Source organism: Salvelinus alpinus, chromosome 32, assembly GCF_045679555.1.
Source record: "Salvelinus alpinus chromosome 32, SLU_Salpinus.1, whole genome shotgun sequence".
In the NCBI taxonomy this organism is placed as follows: domain Eukaryota; kingdom Metazoa; phylum Chordata; class Actinopteri; order Salmoniformes; family Salmonidae; genus Salvelinus; species Salvelinus alpinus.
The window spans coordinates 15,420,975-15,442,685 of NC_092117.1; the positions used below are offsets into that span (position 1 = coordinate 15,420,975).

General features: G+C 42.7%; 1 protein-coding gene across 2 annotated transcripts in view; it reads left to right on the forward strand.

Annotated features, from left to right (window-relative positions):
- Positions 1–21,711, forward strand: part of LOC139562682 (potassium voltage-gated channel subfamily KQT member 5-like) — a 116,030-nt gene that overhangs the window by 74,356 nt on the left and 19,963 nt on the right. Inside the window, exons 4-10 of one of the 2 annotated variants that reach the window (XM_071380582.1) lie at positions 9,201–9,376; positions 9,616–9,741; positions 11,373–11,483; positions 11,597–11,692; positions 14,209–14,303; positions 15,443–15,469; positions 20,569–20,804. In XM_071380582.1, coding sequence (XP_071236683.1) covers positions 9,201–9,376; positions 9,616–9,741; positions 11,373–11,483; positions 11,597–11,692; positions 14,209–14,303; positions 15,443–15,469; positions 20,569–20,804 — 867 coding nt within the window. The remainder of the gene's footprint in view (positions 1–9,200; positions 9,377–9,615; positions 9,742–11,372; positions 11,484–11,596; positions 11,693–14,208; positions 14,304–15,442; positions 15,470–20,568; positions 20,805–21,711) is intronic. The other variant, XM_071380583.1, reaches the window with a different exon arrangement.

Below are 21,711 nucleotides of genomic sequence, written 5' to 3' on the forward strand. Positions count from 1 at the left end.
CATATATAGACAGGCTAGAAATGTTTTAACAATACATGTTTGGGTGTGAATTAGGTGAAATCAAGATATTTTTTTACTCATCACAATTTCAATTATATCACCGCCAAAGTTTTGCCTTGGTGGCCCCAAATATTATCTCCATTGATCAATACCTAAAGAGTCATTTAAGAAACCTCATTAGGAAGCACTTTGGCCACCCTGTAGACTAGATGTCATAGCCATGCATTTCTGGAATATTGTCAGGCTTTACATGCATTGAGCAAAGATGCAAATGTATATGCATGCATTTCAAATACATTTTACGTGACACTAAATCTAGTGAAATGTGTATATACATTGCATTAGGAAAGTATTCAGACCCATTGACTTTTTCCACATTTTGTTACATTACAGCCTTATTGTGATTTATTTTTTATTTTTTAAATCCTCATCAATCTACACACAATACCCCATAATGAGCAAGCAAAAGCAGGTTTTTATACATTTTTGCAAATGTATATATAAAAAACAATGAAATATCACATTTACATAAGTATTCAGACCCTTCACTCAGTACTTTGATGAAGCACTTTTGGCAGCGATTACAACCTCGAATCTTAGGTATGATGCTACAAGCTTGGCACACCTGTATTTGGGGAGTTTCTCCCATTCTTCTCTGCAGATCCTCTCAAGCTCTGTCAGGTTGGATGAGGAGCGTCTCTGCACAGCTATTTTCAGGTCTCTCCAGAGATGTTCAATCGGGTTCAAGGCCAGGCTCTGGCTGGGCCACTCAAGGACTTTCAGACGAGAAGCCACTTCTGCGTTGTCTTGGCTGCTTAGGGTCGTTGTCCTGTTGGAAGGTAAACATTCGCCCCAATCTGAGGTCCTGAGCACTCTAGAGCAGGTTTTCATCAAGGATCTCCCTGTACTTTGCTCTGTTCATCTTTCCCTCGATCCTAACTAGTCTCCCAGTCCCTGCCGCTGAAAAACATCCGCACAGCATGATGCTGTCACCACAATACTTTACCTTAGGGATAGTGCCAGGTTTCCTCCAGACATGACACTTGGCATTCAGGCCAAAGAGATCAATCTTGGTTTCATCAGACCAGAGAATCTTGTTTCTCATGGTCTGAGAGTCCTTTAGGTGCCTTTTGGCAAACTCCAAGTGGGCTGACATGTGCTTTTTACTGAGGAGTGGCTTCCATCAGGCCACTCTACCATAAAGGCCTGATTGTTGGATTGCTGCAGAGATGATTGTCCTTCTGGAAGTTTCTTCCATCTCCCACACTTATTCCATTTAACAATAATGGAGGGCACTGTGTTCTTGAGGACGTTCAATGCTGCAAAAACATTTTTGTACCCTTCTCCAAATCTGTGCCTCGACACAATCCTGTCTCTGAGCTCTACTGACTATTATTTTGACCTCATGGCTTGGTTTTTACTCTGACATGCACTGTCAACTGTGGGACCTTATATAGACAGGTGTGTGCCTTTCCAAATCATGCCCAATCAATTGAATTTACCACAGGTGGACTACAATCAAGTTGTAGAAGCATCTCAAGGATGATCAATGGAAACAGGATGCACCCGAGCTCAATTTTGAGTCTCATAGCAAAAGGTCTGGATACTGATGTAAATTAAGTATTTCTGTTTTTTATTTTTAATAAATTTGCTAACATTTATAAAAACCTGTTTTCATTTAGTCATTATAGGGTATTGTGTGTAGATTGACGAGGAACATTTTGAATTTAATCAATTTTAGAATAAGGTTGTAACGTAACAAAATGTGGAAAAAGTCAAGAGGTCTGAATACTTTCCGAAGGCACTGTATATTTTTGTATCGGTGTGTGTGCTGCACTGCAAAGGCCCTATCACTCCACCAAGAGATCTTCAACAAGGCTGATTTCTGATTGAAAGATAATGCACTTAAATACACAAACAGGGAGAACAGAAGCTGGCATTGAGTTCTCATAAAAGAAAGGATAAACACAGTTTCCAAAAACCTAGATCACAATCTATGTCTTCTTTCAATAGAGAAGACTAAAACCATCCAAGGTTGGTTTCAGAGTTTGAAATGTGTTTGCTGAAATGTGATTGATGTGAATTTGAGTGAAGCACAATATTATCGTGGTTTACTGTAGGAGCAATAGTGGTTTGTATGCTTCAGGATCCTGGCTGTGATGGCCCTAAGTATGTGGGTTTGTGTAAACCCTCTTTGCCCCTCTTATTCTCACTCTCTCTCTTATAATCTTCCCTTTCTCCTCTGATCATGTGAAAGTGAATACTAGGTACTTTAGATCCCCGTGTTGACTCCTCCAGTACACGTGTCTATTTTCTTAACCAGTCCTAGCGCTCCAGATCAACACAGTTGAGGCCTCTGGCCCTCTCTCTGGTGTTGGGCATCAACAGTCAATTTGACCCTCCCGATAATATACCATGATAAATTTGATGTATTGGAAATTATTTTCCCACCGTAGCTACTGGCTTTCTGTGGCTTTACACTACACAGTACTAATCAATTCCTAATTTTATGATTGGATCCCCTCGCCGCCAATTATGCTTGGTTTGGCCTGGTCCTCAGAGGCCGTGGTTTGTGAAGGGAAAGAAAGTTGCGCAATGCTTGTAAGGAGAATGGAGCAATAGCTTCTCTCTTTCTCTCTCTCTCTTCTCTCTTCTTAATAAAACCCTTAATTCTGTGAGCTAACTTGTAAGAAGCAAAGAAGTACAGTCACATTTAACATGGTAAATTCTTAAGCATGAATAAATATATACCATTTTTTAAATGGAGAAGGTTTCTATTGCTAGGTGAAGAGTGCGAAATTCGATGAATAACTGCTAATGGTTATATTGGGCTCAATTTAGTGAGTTCAAAGACAACTTTGGTAGTATTATAAACGTTGAAACAACTGGTTTCTAGTAGGCTACAGAATTAGAGAAGGGCTGTTTCTCTGAAACCAGTAGTTTCAAGCGAGCCTGTTTCTCTCCCCAGTCAGAGGCAGCCTGCCTGTCTCACAGACTCTAACCAGCAGCAGCAGCAACCTATTTATGTTTAGAAAACAAATGTGAAGGACCAACATTGACGGGGGAGAGCACTCATCATGTTTATGCAACCTAATAATCACCCTAAGAATACTTCCAAAATCCCCATTATATTTTATTTCAAATGAGAAAACCTACAAAATAATTGGCTCACCCCTTGCAACAGTAAACTGGTTTATTTCTCCTTTATAAAAATGTTCTTATTGATTTAAATTTGCTAGAGAAACCAGATACTGGTGTTTGTATGCACTGTTTCTTGATGAGTAAAAGGTGTCCCCGTTTCATGATAGGATGTTCCCCCATGATAAAAGGGGGCCCATGACTGAAAAAGTTTGGGAAGCACTGATCTAGCTAATGATTAGCACAAATACAGATGGGCATGCTTCAGCCTATTTATTTATAGCAAAGTCACCAGGGCTGAGTTCAGTTTGAAAAAAATTATTGCAACATTCAATTAAATGGAAACGGTACTGTTCTGAACAACCAGTTAAAAAACAGGGAGGTGTTGGGTTGGGTTGTTCAAAATGCACTGCTGCCCTTCAAATACGTCACTAATTTCTTCAAGCTAGAGGTCTTAACGGGTCCCAAAAAAACTGAGCCGTTCCAAATGGACCCGAGGACAATCAGACCTGTTCCGAAAAGGCAAGTTTAAAAATAGACGCAAACAGACCCGTGCCAGTTCGGATCCGAGAGACCCGTTCAGATTTGAGAGTAGAAAGAGAGCGAAAAGGAAATATCCGACTGGGCACTTCCAGCACCATCAACAAATTAGCGAAATTGACCAAATGTTCCACAGTTACGTGTCCTTAAAAACTGGCGATAACAAATTACAAAAAACGACTTGTTCTGATTCGATGTGTAGCGTATTCAGAATCATGTTCCCGACACCGACATCATTTAAAAAAATCCTTGTCAGTAGGCTTCTACTGCAGATACAGTGCATTTCGGAAAGTATTCAGACCCCTTTACTTTTTCAACATTTTGTTACGTTACAGCCTTTTTCTAAAATGCATTAAATTCCATCTTTTCCTCATCAATCTACACACAATACCCGATAATGACAAATCGATTTTTGCAAATGTATATATATATATGTATATATAAAAAAAATGAAATATCACATTTACATAAGTATTCAGACCCTTTACTCAGGACTTTGTTGAAGCACCTTTGGCAGCGATTAAAGCCTCGGTTCTTCTTGGGTATGACGCTACAAGCTTGACTACAAGTTTCTCCCATTCTTCTCTGAAGATCCTCTAAAGCTCTGTCAGGTTGGATGGGGAGCTTCGCCGCACAGCTATTTTCAGGTCTCTCCAGAGATATTCGATCAGGTTCAAGTCTGGGCTTTGGCTGGGCCACTCAAGGACATTCAGAGACTTGTCCCAAAGCCACTCCTGGGTTGTCTTGACTGTGTGCTTAGGGTCTTTGTCCTGTTAGAAGGTAAACCTTCGCCCAGTCTGAGGTCCTGAGAGCTCTGGAGAAGGTTTTCATCAAGGATCTCTCTGTTCTCCCATCTCCACAGAGGAACTCTGGAGCTCTTGTCAGAGTTACAATTGGATTCTTGTTCACGTACCTGACTAAAGCCCTTCTTCCACAACTGCTAAGTTTGGCTGGGCGGCCAGCTCTAGGAAGATTCCAAACTTCTTCCATTTAAAAATGATGGACGCCACTGTGTTCTTGGGGACCTTCAATGCCTCGACACAATCCTGTAATGGAACTCTTTTCCCCAATGTCATGGTATCCAATTGATAGTTACAGTCTTGTCTCATCGCTGCAACTCCCGTACGGACTCGGGAGAGGCGAAGTTTGAGGACCATGCGTCCTTTGAAACACAACCCAACCAAGCCGCACTGCTTCTTGACACAATGCCCACTTAACCAGGAAGCCAGCCGCACCAAAGTGTTGGAGGAAACACTGTACACCTGGTGACCGTGTCAGCGTGCACAGCGTCCCCCCGCCACAGGAGTCGCTAGTGTGCGATGGGACAAGGACATCCCTGCCAGCCAAACCCTCCCCTAACCCAGACGGCGCTGGGCCAATTGTGCGCCTCCCCAAGGGTCTCCCGGTTGCGGCCGGCTGCGACAGAGCTTGGACTCGAACCCAGAATCTCTAGTGGTACAGATAGCTCTGCGATGCAGTGCCTTAGACCACTGCGCCACTCGGGAGGCCCCCTGTATTGGAACTCTTCGTACAAGTCCTTCAACCTCATGGCTTGGTTTTTGCTCTGACATGCACTGTCAACTGTGGGACCTTATATAGACAGGTGTTTCCAAATCATGTCCAATCAATTGAATTTACCACAGATGGACTCCAATCAAGTTGAAGAAACATCTCAAGAATGGTCAATGGAAACAGGATGCACCTGTGCTCAATTTCGAGTCTCATAGCAAAGGGTCTGATTACTTATGTAAAAATAGCATATATATATATACAGTTGAAGTCGGAAGTTTACATACACTTAGGTTGGAGTCATTAAAACTCGTTTTACAACCACTCCACAAATTTCTTGTTAACAAACTGTAGTTTTGGCAAGTCGGTTAGGACATCTACTTTGTGCATGACACAAATAATTTTCCCAAAAATTGTTTACAATTGTTTATTCACTGTATCACAATTCCAGGGGGTCAACAGTTAACATACGCGAAGTTGACTGTGCCTTTAAACAGCTTGGAAAATTCCAGAAAATTATGTCATGGCTTTAGAAGCCTCTGATAAGCTAATTGACATAATTTGAGTCAATTGGAGGTGTACCTGTGGATGTATTTCAAGGCCTACCTTCAAACTCAGTGCCTCTTTGCTTGACATCATGGGAAAATCAAAAGAAATCAGCCAAGGCCTCAGAAAAAAGATGGTAGATCTCCACAAGTCTGGTTCATCCTTGGGAGCAATTTCCAAACGCCTGAAGGTACCACGTGCATCTGTACAAACAATAGTACGCAAGTATAAACACCACGGGACCACGCAGCCATCATATCGCTCAGGAAGGAGACGCGTTCTGTCTCCTGGAGATGAACATACTTTGGTTCGAAAAGTGCAAATCCATCCCAGAACAACAGCAAAGGACCTTGTGAAGATGCTGGAGGAAACAGGTACAAAAGTATCTATATCCACAGTAAAACGAGTCCTATATCGACATAACCTGAAAGGCTGCTCAGCAAGGAAGAAGCCACTGCTCCAAAACCGCCATAAAAAAAGCTGGACTATGGTTTGCAACTGCACATGGGGACAAAGATAATACTTTTTGGAGAAATGTCCTCTGGTCTGATGAAACAAAAATAGAACTGGTTGGCCATAAGGCTTGCAAGCCAAAGAACACCCTCCCAACCGTGAAGCACGGGGGTGGCAGCATCATGTTGTGGGGGTGCTTTGCTGCAGGAGGGACTGGTGCACTTCACAAAATAGATGGCATCATGATGATGGAAAATTTGATGGATATATTGAAGCAACATCTCAAGACATCAGTCAGGAAGTTAAAGCTTGGTCGCAAATGGGTCTTCCAAATGGACAATGACCCCAAGCATACTTCCAAAGTTGTGGCAAAATGGCTTAGGGACAACAAAGTCAAGGTATTGGAGTGGCCATCACAAAGCCCTGACCTCAATCCTATAGAACATTTGTGGGCAGAACTGAAGAAGCGTGTGCAAGCAAGGAGGCCCACAAACCTGACTCGGGTACACCAGTTCTGTCAGGAGGAATGGGCCAAAATTCACCCAACTTATTGTGGGAATCTTGTGGAAGGCTACCTAAAACGTTTGACCCAAGTTAAACAATTTAAAGGAAATGCTACCAAATACTAATTGAGTGTATGTAAACTTCTGACCCACTGGGAATGTGATGAAAGAAATAAAATATGAAATAAATCATTCTCTCTGGTGTTATTCTGACATTTCACATTCTTAAAATAAAGTGGCGATCCTAACTGACCTAAAACAGGGAATGTTTACTAGGATTAAATGTCAGGAATTGTGAAAAACAGAGTTTAAATGTATTTGGCTAAGGTGTATGTAAACTTTCGACTTCAACTATATATATATATATATATATATATATATATATATATATATATACATTTGCTAACATTTCTAAAAGCCAGTTTTTTCTTTCTCATTGTTGGCTATTGCGTGTACATTGATGTTGAAATTAAAACTATTTAATACATTTTAGAACAAGGCTGTAACGTAACAAAATGTGGAAAAGGGGAAGGGGTCTGAATACTTTACGAAAGCACGGTATACAGAGCACAGAAAGAGGCCAAGTTTTACATTTTCGATCTGAATATTTTTTTAATAAAGATAAGCTTTATATTGTTAGATTAAAGGAGTAACTCTGGTAGTCCTAAAACATTGTTCCTCACCTCAAGTTCAACTGTCAGAGCCAGTTGGAGTGCCAGTGCGCACTGCCTTCATAGGCTTGCAGTAGCTCAGCCTAATAATAACAAAAGTTTCCCTTTATTAGGGGATATCATAAGGAAGGCACGTCATTGTTTATACAGAAAATACAAACAGGTTATTATATTGCAGCATTAAATTAAGTTTTGCATCTCGACGTCTTAGTTTTTTCCTCTTAATGGTTTGAGTGTGAGTAGATATAGGCCTACTGGTAATTTCTATTATATTGCGGCAAACACAACATTACAATTGGAACTTAATTTGGCCAAAGAAAATGGCAGAGTGAAACAACACTTGTTGCATATTTAAAGAACTGGTTTAAACCTTCACAAGTGTGAAGCAATTACCAAGAAAAGCGGGTGCTTAATCAACAAATGGCAGCAATAGGCTAATGACAAAGGGCACAAAATTAAAAAGGCAGCTCAAACTTACTTTAGCCAACGAAAATGTCTTAACAAAATGAAACAAAACACTTTTTCTTTTTTAGATTGATAAATAGCCATACAATAATAACAATGATATACAATAATAATAATTTAAAAAAAATCGAATAAACATGATCAATTCTAAAATTGCATCAAACCTGGATAGCGAGTTGCGTCACACAGTACATTTACCTGTGCCAACGTTCTTTTCATCTTTGTCCACGGCAGTATTGTCCCCTTGTCGGCATCTTTTCACTATACTCTTTCTCGTCTAACTTTTGTTTTCCTTCAATGAAAAGGCCTCCTTCTTCATAATCAATAGTAGCCTGGACCAATGCTCCTCTCACTCACTCTCTCACTCTCTCACTCTCTCTCTCTCTCTCTCTCTCTCTCTCTCTCCTCTGAAGCAAGCGCATGTGAGGTGAGCAGCCGGAACCAGTTTTAGCGGGACATAAGCAATACGTTTTAATGAGTTGCAATTAGCTGACACAGATTAAAAGCTCTAGCAATTCTAATCACCTCACACATTAAATTAACAGAGGACAGGTCTAATCGGGTTCAGTCGGTAAATACATTTTATTTGCACATACTCGAGACCCGTGCCAATTATATCAGACCCGAGACACGTGCCAATTATATCAGAACCGACCAAGATCGGAGACAAAACTTAAAATGTAGGACCCGCTCGGGTCCCGGATCGGATCTCGGAATTTCCTGTCTGTTGGATCCGTGAAGACATCTACTTCAAGCCACATCCTGCCACACCCACCAAAGTGAGCAAACGTAGGCTATCTCAAAGTCTGTTCAAGAACAATGAAGAACGTTTTGGGGAAATGTGTTGTTCAGTACAAGCTGTTACGCAACGTAGCAAATGTTCAATCAAACCCAAGAACAGACTTTCTCACCGTCACTCTACAAACAAATTGCCAAACGTGGTTACTTTCTGAACTGTTAGAGTTAGACTAACAGTTTCAAGTAATACAGAAATTATTGGCAGGCTATTTCAGTTGTGGTTGGGATATAATGACAAAATTATCAGGAACTTTTGGGATGTATTTTCCCTTCATTTCACAGCTATTATTATTTTTTTTATCTCATGAGGGATATGCCCCCGGAACCCCATAGAAGGGTGTTGACCCCGGAAGCCATTGACCCTGACCCAGGAAGCCATTGACCCTGACCCCCCCCAATATGCAACACAAAGTTACGTCTTTGTGTGATAGTATCACGTGTGTCATTCATACACACTGCAATACATTATCGGTAGGCTCTAATGGAAGTTTTCAAGACTGTAAATACTACTATAGTATTGAAGTTGGTTTTGGTGACTTTTCCCCATTCCCATGTATCTGTCATTGTCTCTTTCCAGACATCATTGTACTCATAGCTTCCATTGCTGTGGTGTCAGCGGGTAGCCAAGGTAACATCTTTGCCACCTCAGCATTGAGGAGCCTTCGCTTCCTGCAGATCCTGAGAATGGTGCGCATGGACCGCAGAGGGGGCACCTGGAAACTACTGGGATCTGTTGTCTACGCGCACAGTAAGGTACAACCATGTTTGTAGTCTAATTCGGCATGGACAACAGTCTATGTACTCTGTTTTCCTACAAAAAATAGGAGGCTGAGCTCCCTAGTGTCTGGTTCCTCTCAAGGTTTCTTGCTAGTGAATGTTTCCTTCACTGTCACCTCAACTTGATCTTTAGGGATTTAGGACCTGGTTGACACAACAAATACAGTGAGATTGGATGTATTTGTTGACACAAATAATACATTGATTTCCTATAGGAGTTGGTGACAGCTTGGTACATTGGGTTCCTGGTGCTTATCTTCTCTTCGTTCCTGGTCTATCTTGTGGAGAAGGAGTTCAACAAAGACTTTGCCACCTATGCTGATGCTCTGTGGTGGGGCACAGTGAGTCTACACGCACACACATGCACACACACTGGCCCATGCATACACCACACAAACACACGTGCACACTCCTCACATACACACAATAATTTGTAGTTTGATCAAGATGTTTCTATGTAGCCCATATTGATATTCACAGGACTGAAGTTTAATCAGCAGATACAAGAAAACAACCTAACCAGCCCATCTCTGAAAGACAAACAGAAAGAGTAGCTTTAATATCATTACTGGACTTGCCCACCAGTCTATAATATGACCTTAAGATATCATTTTGTTTACAACAAAATCAAAAAATGTAAATGGCACATTATAGAAGGGTCCAGACATGCGATTTCACTTGTTTTAGAGAAACGTACACCCAACCAAGGACTCCTTTCACCATCCTGGTTGTGCGGTACAGGGGCTCTGAAAAAACATGAACAACGGCTCCAAAAACACCCAAATACGTCCTTTTAGAAATGGAAAAGCTCTCAGTATAGTGATGCAGGTCTTTATAGGTTGTACACATGAAATTGTGTGAATCTGAACTTTATCCGCAACATTATATTGCATTGTGTTGTGACTTGAGAGATACCGGTCTGTCCTTTCTACATGTAACTGCCAAAATAAAGGAAACACTTGAGTAAGTGAGGGATACAAAGTATATTGAAAGCAGGTGCTTCCACACAGGAAGTTCCAGACACTTGTAGAATCTATGCCAAGGCTCATTGAAGCTGTTCTGGCGGCTCATGGGGACCCAACACCCTATTAAGACACTTTATGTTGGTGTTTCTTTTATTTTGGCAGTTACCTGTAGCAACAGGCTTCACGGAGAATGGAACAGCTGGATATGGGGAAACGGCCTCACAAAATGGAATAACGTTGCGGATACATTTCGGAATGACACAATTTCATGTATACAACAGCTAAAGACCTGCATCACTATACTGAGAGCGTTTCCATTTCTAAAAGAACGTATTTGGTTGTTTTTCAAGCATTCGTGCATGTTTTTTCAAAGACCCCATTTTTAGAGACCACATACTGCACAACGAGGATGAGGAAATTAATGGTTGGGGTAAGTTTCCCAAAACAAGTGAAATCGCATTTTTTAAAATCTGGACCCTTAACATGACATTTACATAAAAAAATGCAAATTTGGTTGTAAAAAGCTAACTTATCCTTTAATGACCATGTGGCATAACAGAGCTACAAGGTCATGCTTGGCTGGTCTTCAAACACCTCCCGTTCCCTTTCCCAGGCACCACTTACCAGACTTTATACAATGTCGACACAAACAATGAATGCCCACTGCTTCAGACCTGCTAAAATTACCCAATTGATGAATGTACTTTACAGTGTCTGTCAGGGGAGACTGGGTTATTAGATGTGCAAGGGGAGACAGGGACAGGGAGAGAAAGGAGGTCACTGAAATACACAACACACAAAAGTGCAGTGTTATTCAAACCTAGTCCAGGAGGGCTCTATAGGGTGGATCTTTCTATTCAGGAAGGAATTGACTGAATTGAAAATGGAATTTACCTAAATAAAGGGGTAAATAATTTACCTCTGTGCATCTTGTGGGGCTGTGGGAGTTACAGTGTAACTATTGTATTGTGACTTCTGAACTCTGTGATGATGATGTGTGTGTCTAGATCACTCTGACAACCATCGGCTACGGAGACAAGACTCCTCAGACGTGGACGGGTCGTCTGATCTCAGCTGGCTTTGCTCTGATGGGGATCTCCTTCTTCGCCCTGCCTGCCGTGAGACACAGACAACCACACAGACACACACACACACACAGTTTGAAGTTCATTCACCAAACGTGGTGTCAAGACCCCCAGATTCAGTCCATCGTGTGTATGTGTGTGTGCAGGGTATCCTGGGCTCAGGCTTTGCCCTGAAGGTACAGGAGCAGCACAGACAAAAACACTTTGAGAAGAGGAGGAACCCCGCAGCCAGCCTCATCCAGGTACACAACACACACTAACAAGTTTATCACCAGACATGCTATAACTGTTCCATTGGAGGCTGGTGAGGGGAGGAAGGCTGATAATGGTGGAAGGATTGGAGTGAATGGAATGGTATCAAACACATGAAAAACCAGGTATTTGATGTGTTTGATATCATTCCATTAATTTTGTTCTAACCATTACTATGATCCCGTCTTCCCCATTTACAGTGCCACCTGCTACCACTGAACTGTTCTCTGTGTGTGTGTGTGTGTGTGTGTGTGTGTGTGTGTGTGTGTGTGTGTGTGTGTGTGTGTGTGTGTGTGTGTGTGTGTGTGTGTGTGTGTGTGTGTGTGTGTGTGTGTGTGTGTGTGTGTGTGTGTGTGTGTGTGTGTGTGTGTGTGTGTGTGTGTGTGTGTGAGAAAGTGAACATGCCCACGTGTCTTTGTATCAGAGTGTGTGTGTTTATATACAGTACCAATCAATAATAATAGTGAAGACATCAAAACTATGAAAGAACACATATGGAATCATGAAGTAACCAAAAAAGTGTTAAACAAATTAAAATACATTTTATATTTGAGATTCTTCAAAGTAGCCACCCTTTGCCTTGATGACAGCTTTATCAAATAGGGCTATCTTTTGTACACCACTCCTACCTTGTCACAACTCAACTGATTGGCTCAAATGCATAAAGAAGGAAAGAAATTCCACAAATGAACTTTTAACAAGGCACACATGTTAATTGAAATGCATTCCAGGTGACGACCTCATGAAGCTGGTTGAGAGAATGCCAAGAGTGTGCAAAGCTCCCATCAAGGCAAAGGCTGGTTACTTTGAAGAATCTCAAATATCAAATATTGTTTGATTTGTTTAACACTTTTTGGTTACCACATGTTTCCATATGTGTTATTTCATAGTGTTGATGTCTTCACTATTATTCTACAATGTAGAAAATAGTCAAAATAAAGAAAAACCCTTGAATGAGTAGCTGTGTCCAAACTTCTGACTGGTACTGTATGTGTATGCGTGAGTGTAGAAACATGCACGTGTGTGTACAGTATGTGTGTGTGTTCGTGCGTGTGTTTGTGTGTAGTCGATACCTAATCGTGGCTGAGACTCTTTGTACTCTCTCCGGTCCAAAGGAAATACAGAGGTGATATTTATGAGCTGTTTCCACTAGAGCCCAGGGTGGATTTCCCTCTACGCAATAGCTCATCCTATCAGACAAGACCTGGACTATTACAATACCCCATCAACGCAACATACACAATGAACTCAAAAACAAACCCAAAACACACACAGATCTTGTTTTTCAAGAGATTTTAACATCAAGCAGAAAAAACCCGATTAGGCTACTCGTTTGATTCATGTATTTAATTTAGCTCCCCTTTTCCACCGCTTTAAGGCCCGCAAACAAGCAACTCCATTTGCTCTATTCATCATTTCTGTATAGTATGGCTGAGTTGATAAGGACCTCAACACTTCTTCATCTGACCAGATATCTTCTCTCGACAGATGGACTTACATCTGCAGTCGGCAGGAATGTGTTATTTCTGTTGTTTGTTAGCCCCTGGTATTTCGCTTTGTATATACACTGAGTGTACAAAACATTAGGAACACCTTCCCCCCTTTTGCCCTCAAAACAGCCTCAAAGCATGGACCAATATGGCAAAAGCGTTCCACAGATATGCTGGCCCATGTTGACTCCAATGCTTCCCACAGTTGTGTCAAGTTTGCTGGATGTTCTTTGGGTGGTGGACCATTCTTGATACACACAGGAAACTGTTGACCGTGAAACATCCAGCAGCGATGCAGTTCTCAACACAAACTGGTGCGTCTACCGTACCCCCGTTCAAAGGCACTTAAATGTCTTGCCCATTCAGCCTCTGAGTGGCACACATACACAATCCATGTCTCAATTGTGTCAAGGCTTAAAAATCCTCTGTTAAACTGTCCCCTCCCATTCATCGACACTGATTGAAGTTAGATTTAACAAGTGACATCAATAAGGGATCATAGCTTTTACCTGGATTCACCAGGTGAATCCATGTGGAAAAGCAGGTGTTCTTAATGTTTTGTACACTCTTTGTATGTGTGTCTGTCTGTGTATGTGTTGTGCACCTCTATCCGTGTGTGTATGATTACGTGTACCCTATCTCCTCACCATGTTGCCATTGCTCCCGTCTATGTATGTCTCTCTATGCGTGTCACCTCATATCCCAGGCTGCTTGGCGTCTCTACTCCACCGACGGTGCCCGTACCTACCTCAGTGCCACGTGGCAGCACTACCAGGGCGCCCACTCCCCCTTCAGGCATGTATCCCCCCCTCCCCATGATGCCTTGACACCACCGGTTTTACTAATCACTCTCTTTGTTTTATTTCTCTTTCTTTCTTTCTTACCCCAATCCCCCTTCCTCCCTCCTCCGTTCCCACTGGCCTTGTTGTATTTTTTATTATCCCCCCGTTCTCCCTCCCCTCTCTGTCTCTCTCTCTCTGTATTTTTCTTTTGTATTCTGTTGACTCTGCACGTAGTGTGTCTGGCGTAGTTATGCTGCTGATGAGAACTCGGTTTCCATAGCTACCTGGAAGCCTCATTTGAAGGCGTTGCATACCTGCAGTCCTGCAAAGTAGGTAACAACTAAAGTACGGCTGCTGCTCTGCTCTCTTCCTATTTGGTCTCTGTGCTCCTCTAGTTTTTTCCACAATTTCCTGCTCTACTTTTTTAGCGGTTGGTCTCTTGTGGATATTTCTCCCTAATTGAGTTTTAATCAGCTCGTCAACTCCTTTTGACATTCCTTCCTATAGCTATTTTGCTGTTATTATAATTTGATACTTGTATGGTTACAATACTTTCATATGGACTTTTTTTTTTAAGGCTCACAGTCATCAAATATTCCAATATTTCCAGGCGCCCACACACAAAGAACCAACTCACAAATACTTTGCTTTCAATTAATTAATTTAAACATTGAAAGTAAAACAAAGTGTACAAACATGAACATTTTCCAGCTTATGTTGTCCAGGAAGACATCCATGTCTTCTCTGGAGATTTTAGGGTGTGTTTAAGGACACATGAGAGGATCCTGGAAATATTCACAGGATGACCTGCTTTATCGCTCGCTCTTTCTCACACAAACATACACATACATACCCTATAGATCTACATCCAGTGTGGGCGCAAACACAAACATCTGCTTTTTCAATCACAAATACACACACACCCCACTGGGCACAGAAGTCAGTTCAACGTCTAGCTTTGAATTCCCTTTGGTTGAGTTGTCAACTAATGTGAATTCAACGTGAAATAAACACAAAATATCTCCAATATCCACATTAATTCAATGTCATCACATATCCTTTTTGGGATGAAATGACGTGCAAACAACATTGATTCAACCAGTTTTTGCCCAGGGACACACACCTTTCTATCTTCTATCTCTGTCTGCCGGTGCTTTCCGAGCCCAGTTGAGTGACACAGCTATTGCTTGCATGTATGCCTGCTGCAATGTTCTGTAAACTAGTTGACAAAATTGGTCTTGCACAAGGCTTTGACTGTAGTGGTTCGTGTTCTTCATGGCTGACGGTTTGTCTTCTGACATCATGTCTCGCATGCGATACACACAGGGAGGACGTTACAGTATGAAGCTGGCTGACTTCTTCATCTCTCTGTCCCTGTGTGTGGTGTAGGGAGACCCTGTAGACTCTGTCATTAACGACTGATATCTCTTCCCTTGTCTCTCTCCTCTCTTCTCACTAACACCTAAAGGAAAGAACAGGGTGAGACGATTAGCAGGTTTGTAGCTCTCGCCTCTACACACATCACGCAATGGTTCATTCAAAGACATTCACTCTAAAAAGAAGACCTATGCTGGTTGATAAACGTGTTGAAACTGAACCCTTGTTTTCAAATTGTTTTGAAAGTCACTGTTTGACCAGAGCACTCACCTGGTGTCCCTGGTCAGAATCAGTCCCTGGTCAGAGGGGAACAACAGTGCTATGAAAGTCGCCGTCCTGGTTTGAGAAAAGGCTCTCTAGTGTAGCAGCCTCTGTCTCTCAGAGCACCATGGTCTCTCTTGGCTCCTGGCTTGGAGTACCACTCCACCATGACTGGAGTACCACTTTTCTCTGTCTCTGCCGTGTTTGAGAGAGTATCTGAGTGTGTTTCTTTGCTTACTGTGTGTGTGTGTGTGTGTGTGTGTGTGTGTGTGTGTGTGTGTGTGTGTGTGTGTGTGTGTGTGTGTGTGTGTGTGTGTGTGTGTGTGTGTGTGTGTGTGTGTGTGTGTGTGTGTGTGTGTGTGTGTGTGTGTGTGTGTGTGTGTGTGTGTGTGTGTGTGTGTGTGTGTGTGTGCGCGTGTTTCTACGATATGTGTGTGTTATGTGCAAACCAGCGTCTGTACCGTGTCTGCACCATGACGCGCGTTTTCCATTCCAAGGGTATTTATTTAACTTGTCAAACACCAGTCTCGGTCGGCAGGCCGAGAGACAAGGAGAGGAGGAGGGAGAGACAGAGAGATCTGTGACTTTAAGTATGATTTCAGGTTATTGTTTTTACAATACAGGGCTACTTTAGCAACGGTGGATTTCTCGTGTCATGCCAGTGCAGCTAAATTTGGACTTTATGTTGAGAGACATATGCACAGCACATGCGCAGGCACACACACACACACACACACACACACACACACACACACACACACACACACACACACACACACACACACACACACACACACACACACACACACACACACACACACACACACACACACACACACACACACACACACACACCAAACTGTCATTCCCTGCTAATCCTCCAAGCTGTTAGAAGTCATGAGGTTTTGTATGCTTTCATTGGCTTCTCAAGTAACTTGTGTTGTGGTTTAGTCAATTAGGCGAGAGCTTTTGAAATCATAATTATAGCCCAGCTTTTCATACCCTAAAATGTATACTATACAATTAGTTGTATAATAGGATTTTTCCTCAGCATCGCTCACATCAACGGTTGAGAACTTAGGTAATGTTGTAATTGCTTTACAGTAGCAAATTAGTTGGGTAAAACTGACTTATTTACTCAACAGGCACTAAAAAACGAAACACTGTGTGTGTGTGTGTGTGTGTGTGTGTGTGTGTGTGTGTGTGTGTGTGTGTGTGTGTGTGTGTGTGTGTGTGTGTTGTGTGGGTGGTCTGTTTATATGTGTGAGAGTATGAGAATTGGGGCGTGTCTGCTTATTCTGCTCTTTTCACAACTTCTGACTTCTGACTATCTAGAATGTAAAGACACAACCACCATAAATGACTCTCATGGTTTGTATTGCAACTCCTACAGCTAAAGGTGTGTGAGCTACTGTATATAATCAGACCATAGAATGCGAGATATACTGTATAATCGGCAGTTTATAGTTCTGACCACAGGAGGTTGGTGGCACATTAATTGGGGAGAACGGGCTGGTGGTAATGACTGGAGCAGAATCAGTGGAATGGTATCCAATACATTAAACACATGGTTTCCAGGTGTTTGATGCCATTCCATTTGCTCCGTTCAGGCCATTATTATGAACTGTTCTCCTCTCAGCAACCTCCACTGCTTCTGACGGTATTGACCGTACAGATGTCTCTCGTCCCTCCCTTCCCCACTCCTTGGTGTTTTAACCCCTTCCTCCTCTATCTGTCTTCCTCCCTACCTCCCTAGTAAGGGTCATAGTAATAGGAGGCGCTTCAGAAGGTATTACGCATGGAAATTTAGGAAGTACCCACTACCCAGCATCCTCTCCTCCCTGGTCACATGATCTCTGGGAATGCTGACTAACTGCCAGGTGCATGGAGGATGATGAGAGAACCCCAAAACTGCCACCTACCCCCTCCCCATTAAATAATTGTATTAGCCCTTTGCTTGTCTAATGGGACTGCTGCCTGTTACATGTTGCCTGTTGGTTTCGACCTCCACCTCCCTTGGACCACCTTATCAGACACAACCCCCAAATAACTGTATCCCGGTCCCCTTATATAGCGGAAGTAGTTCTGTGTGTAGAAATCAGAACTCTTAACAAAGTCTTTCATCGCCATAAAATCTACAGTCCATCTAGACCTCCATTTGTCTGCTGAGGTCTCTTGGCTTGGCTGCATGGTGCCACTGCATGTCCTCATAAAAAATGGTCACCACCACCCCGACTGACCTTTGACCCTACTCATCCCACACGGCATTGATGCATCTTCCTTTACCTAGGCGTGGGGAAGGTCCCTGTTATCATGAATAACTTCCTAATGGTTACTGGAGCGCAATATTCCCTCCTGAAGTTTCCACAGAAACTGGGAGTTTGCTCACTGATCATTGGTGCCTGAAGAATCAAGCCTGACCATTGGGCCTGCTGTCACGCCATCTGATTGGTTCACAGCGTTGCATGCTTCTCTTGTTGTCACGGCAGGGGTTAGGGTGTGTCTCAGGTAGAGGCTGTCTGCATCTCCCACCCATCTATAAAGCTACAGTATGTCTAAGCACAGGCTCACTGGCACAATACAGGTCTAAGTGTCCTAGAGATACTGAGATACTAGCTTACAGTATAAGTAGGAAGAGTGCTTCTATGCATCTGTATAAATTGTAAATCTTGCGGTGTTCCTTGGTTATTGTCTTTGTCTTGGAACACTGATCAGTGTCATACTACTGCCTTTGACCTCTACAACGGTAGTCCCCAAGAGCTACTATAGAGGTCCTGGAGAGCTACAAGGTGTTTACCCTCTTAGAAAAAAAGGGTTCTTCGTTTGTCCCCATAGGAAACCCCTTTTTGGTTCCAGGTATAGCAAGGGTTCTACTTAGATCCTTTTAGTGGTGAAATAGTTCCACATACAGTGCCATCGGAAAGTATTCAGACCCCTTCAATTTCCCACGTTTTGTTACGTTACAGCCTTGTTCTAAAATGTATTAAATAAATGTTTTTCCTCATCAATCTACACACAATACCCCATAATGACAAAGCAACATTTTTGCAAATGTATTTAAAAATAATAAACAGAAATACCTTATTTCCATAGGTATTCAAACCCTTTGCTATGACATTCGAAATTGAGCTCAGGTGCATCCTGTTTCCATTGATCATCGTTGAGATGTTTCTACAACATGATTGGAGACCACCTGTGGTAAATTCAAATGATTGGACATGATTTGGAAAGGCACACACCTGTCTATATAAGGTCCCAAAGTTGACAGTGCATGTCAGAGCAAAAGCCAAGCCATGAGTTAGAAGGAATTGTCTGTAGAGCTCCAAGACAGGATCGTGTCGAGGCCCAGATCTAGGGAAGGGTACCAAAAAATATCTGCAGCATTGAAGGTCCCCAAGAACACAGTTGCCTCCATCATTCTTAAATGGAAGAAGTTTGGAACCATCAAGACTCTTCCTAGATCTGGCCACTCGGCAAAACTGAGCAATCGTTGGGAGATGGGCCTTGGTCAGGGAGGTGACCAAGAACCGATGTTCACTCTGATAGAGCTCCAGAGTTCCTGTGGAGATGAGAGAACCTTCCAGAAGTACAACCATCTCTGCAGCACTCCACCACTCAGGCCTTTCTGGTAGAGTGACCAGACGGAAGCCACTCCTCAGTAAAAGGCATATGACAGCCCACTTGGAATTTGCCAAAAGGCACCTGAAGACTCTCAGACCAGGAGAAACAAGATCTGATTGAACAATTTGGCCTTAATGCCAAGCGTCACATCTCGAGGAAACCTGGCACCATCCCTACGGTGAAGCATGGTGGTGGCAGCATCATGCTGTGGTGATGTTTTTCAGCAGCAGGGACTGGGAGACTAGTCAGGCTTGAGGTAACGATGAAAATATCCTTGATGAAAACCTGCTCAGGACCTCAGATTGGGTCGAAGGTTCACCTTCCAACAGGACAACGACCCTAAGCACATAGCCAAGACTACACAGGAGTGGCTTCGGGACAAGTTTCTGAATGTCCTTGTGTGGCCCAGCCAATGCCGGACTTGAACCCAATCAAAAATCTATGGAGAGACCTGAAAATAGTTGTGCAGCAACGCTCCTCATCCAACCTGAAACCTGCTTCAACAAACTACTGAGTAAAGGGTCTGAATACTTATGTAAATGTAATATTTTCAGTTTTCAATTTTTAAATAAATTTACAAGAATAAAAAAAAAAACGGTTTTTGTGTTGTCATTATGGGGTACTGTGTGTAGATTGATTGTTACATTACAACCTTATTCTAAGGCTGTAACATAACAAAATTTGGAAAAAGTCAAAGGGTCTGAACTTTTCAAAGGCACTGTTTAACCTTGTATTAGTGGTGGGTTCCACTAGAAACCAAAGATTGCTTTTCAGAGGGTTCTCATATGGAGACAATTGAATAACCCTTTATGGTTCTAGGTAGTAACTTCTTTTCAAAGAGTTTAGGCTTTTGTTTCTGCCCAGCTGATTCAGCCCCTTCAGTGCTGGGCTGGCGTTAGCTGATTAAACTCAACTCTGCGATTTACGATAGAGTTGAGCGTCGACTAGGTTGGGCGGATTGGAGCTCCGACATCACATAACATTTTAATCATAAACTGATTTCAGAACCCAAAGAATAGCTTGCAATTACACACAACATTGTTCGTAAATCGTGGAGTTTAGTCAGCTAGGCTGGAGCAAAAGCCTGCACACCCTATATCTCCTCGGGACCAGGGACCACTGTCTTAGAGAGTAGATGGGGTACTCTTAGTGTATTGTGTGTGAGGTAAGCATGTTTGTAATGTTTGCGAAAAGGACAATACACTGCACTACACTGTGACTACACTCTGTCTGCACACATTTGTCTCTCTCATGGGGAATGCATACTAAGACGCTTTTGCTCACTCTCTCTCGCTCTCTCCCTCTTCCTCTCTGTCTTTCTGTCTCTCTCTTTAGTACTAAGTTGAGCTTTAAGGAGCGGGTACGTATGGCAAGCCCTCGCGGCCAGAGCATGAAGAGCCGCCAGACGTCCATCAACAATGATCGGCGCTGTTCCCCGGGCAACAATGTGGCGGGCGCTGAGACGCGCAGCAGCCCTGCCAAGGTGCAGAAGAGCTGGAGCTTCAATGACCGCACCCGCTTTAGACCCTCCTTACGCCTTAAGAGCCAATCACGCACCGCGCCCTCCGAAGGTGAGTGGAGAGGATGTGTGCCTCTGTGTGTGTGTGTGTGTGTGTGGGGGGGGGGTTACGTGAATGTGTGTGCATGCGTGCGTACGTACGTGTGTATACGGTATGCACTTCTTTTCCCACAAGGGTAGATTAATGAGTCAAGATTTACAATCCACAGAAGTTGCAATATCCTCCAACATGACATGTGGAGTTCCAGTCCACTGCCATATACCAAACATTACGAACACCTTCCTAATATTTAGTTGCACCCCCGACTTTTGCCTTCAGAACAGCCTCAATTCGTCGGAGCATGAACTCTACAAGGTGCCGAAAGTGTGCTGGCCCATGTTGACTCCAATGCCTCCAACAGTTGTGTCAGGTTGACTGGTTATCCTTCCACATAGACAATCAATTGTCTTTAACCTGTCTCCTCCCCTTCATCTACACTGATTGAAGTTAGATTTAACAAGTGACGTCAAGAAGGCATCATAGCTTTCAGCTGGATTCACCTGGTCAGTCTGTCATGAAAACAGCAGGTGTTCTTAATGTTTTGTATACTCCGTATATGTCTGTTTGTGTATGTGTTTTGCACCTCTATCTGTGTGTGTATGATTACGTGTACCCCATCTCTTCACCATGTTGCAATTTCTGTCTGTGTCTGTCTGCACGTGTCACCTTGTACCCCGGGCTGCTTGGCGTCTCTACTCCACCGACGGTGCCCCCGTACCTATTTGGCACCCCAAGTTTTCTGAGCAAAAAATAATCATATTTGTTTTGTAACTTTTTTTTCAATTTTCATTGTTGGACATAAAATACTAACAACACCAGGAAATCAGCTCCAATTGATTTTAATTGATGAAATCTGTTCCCAATTATTCCCACGCATAATAGAGAGATAAGTGATTGTATACAAATGTAAGCAAGGTTG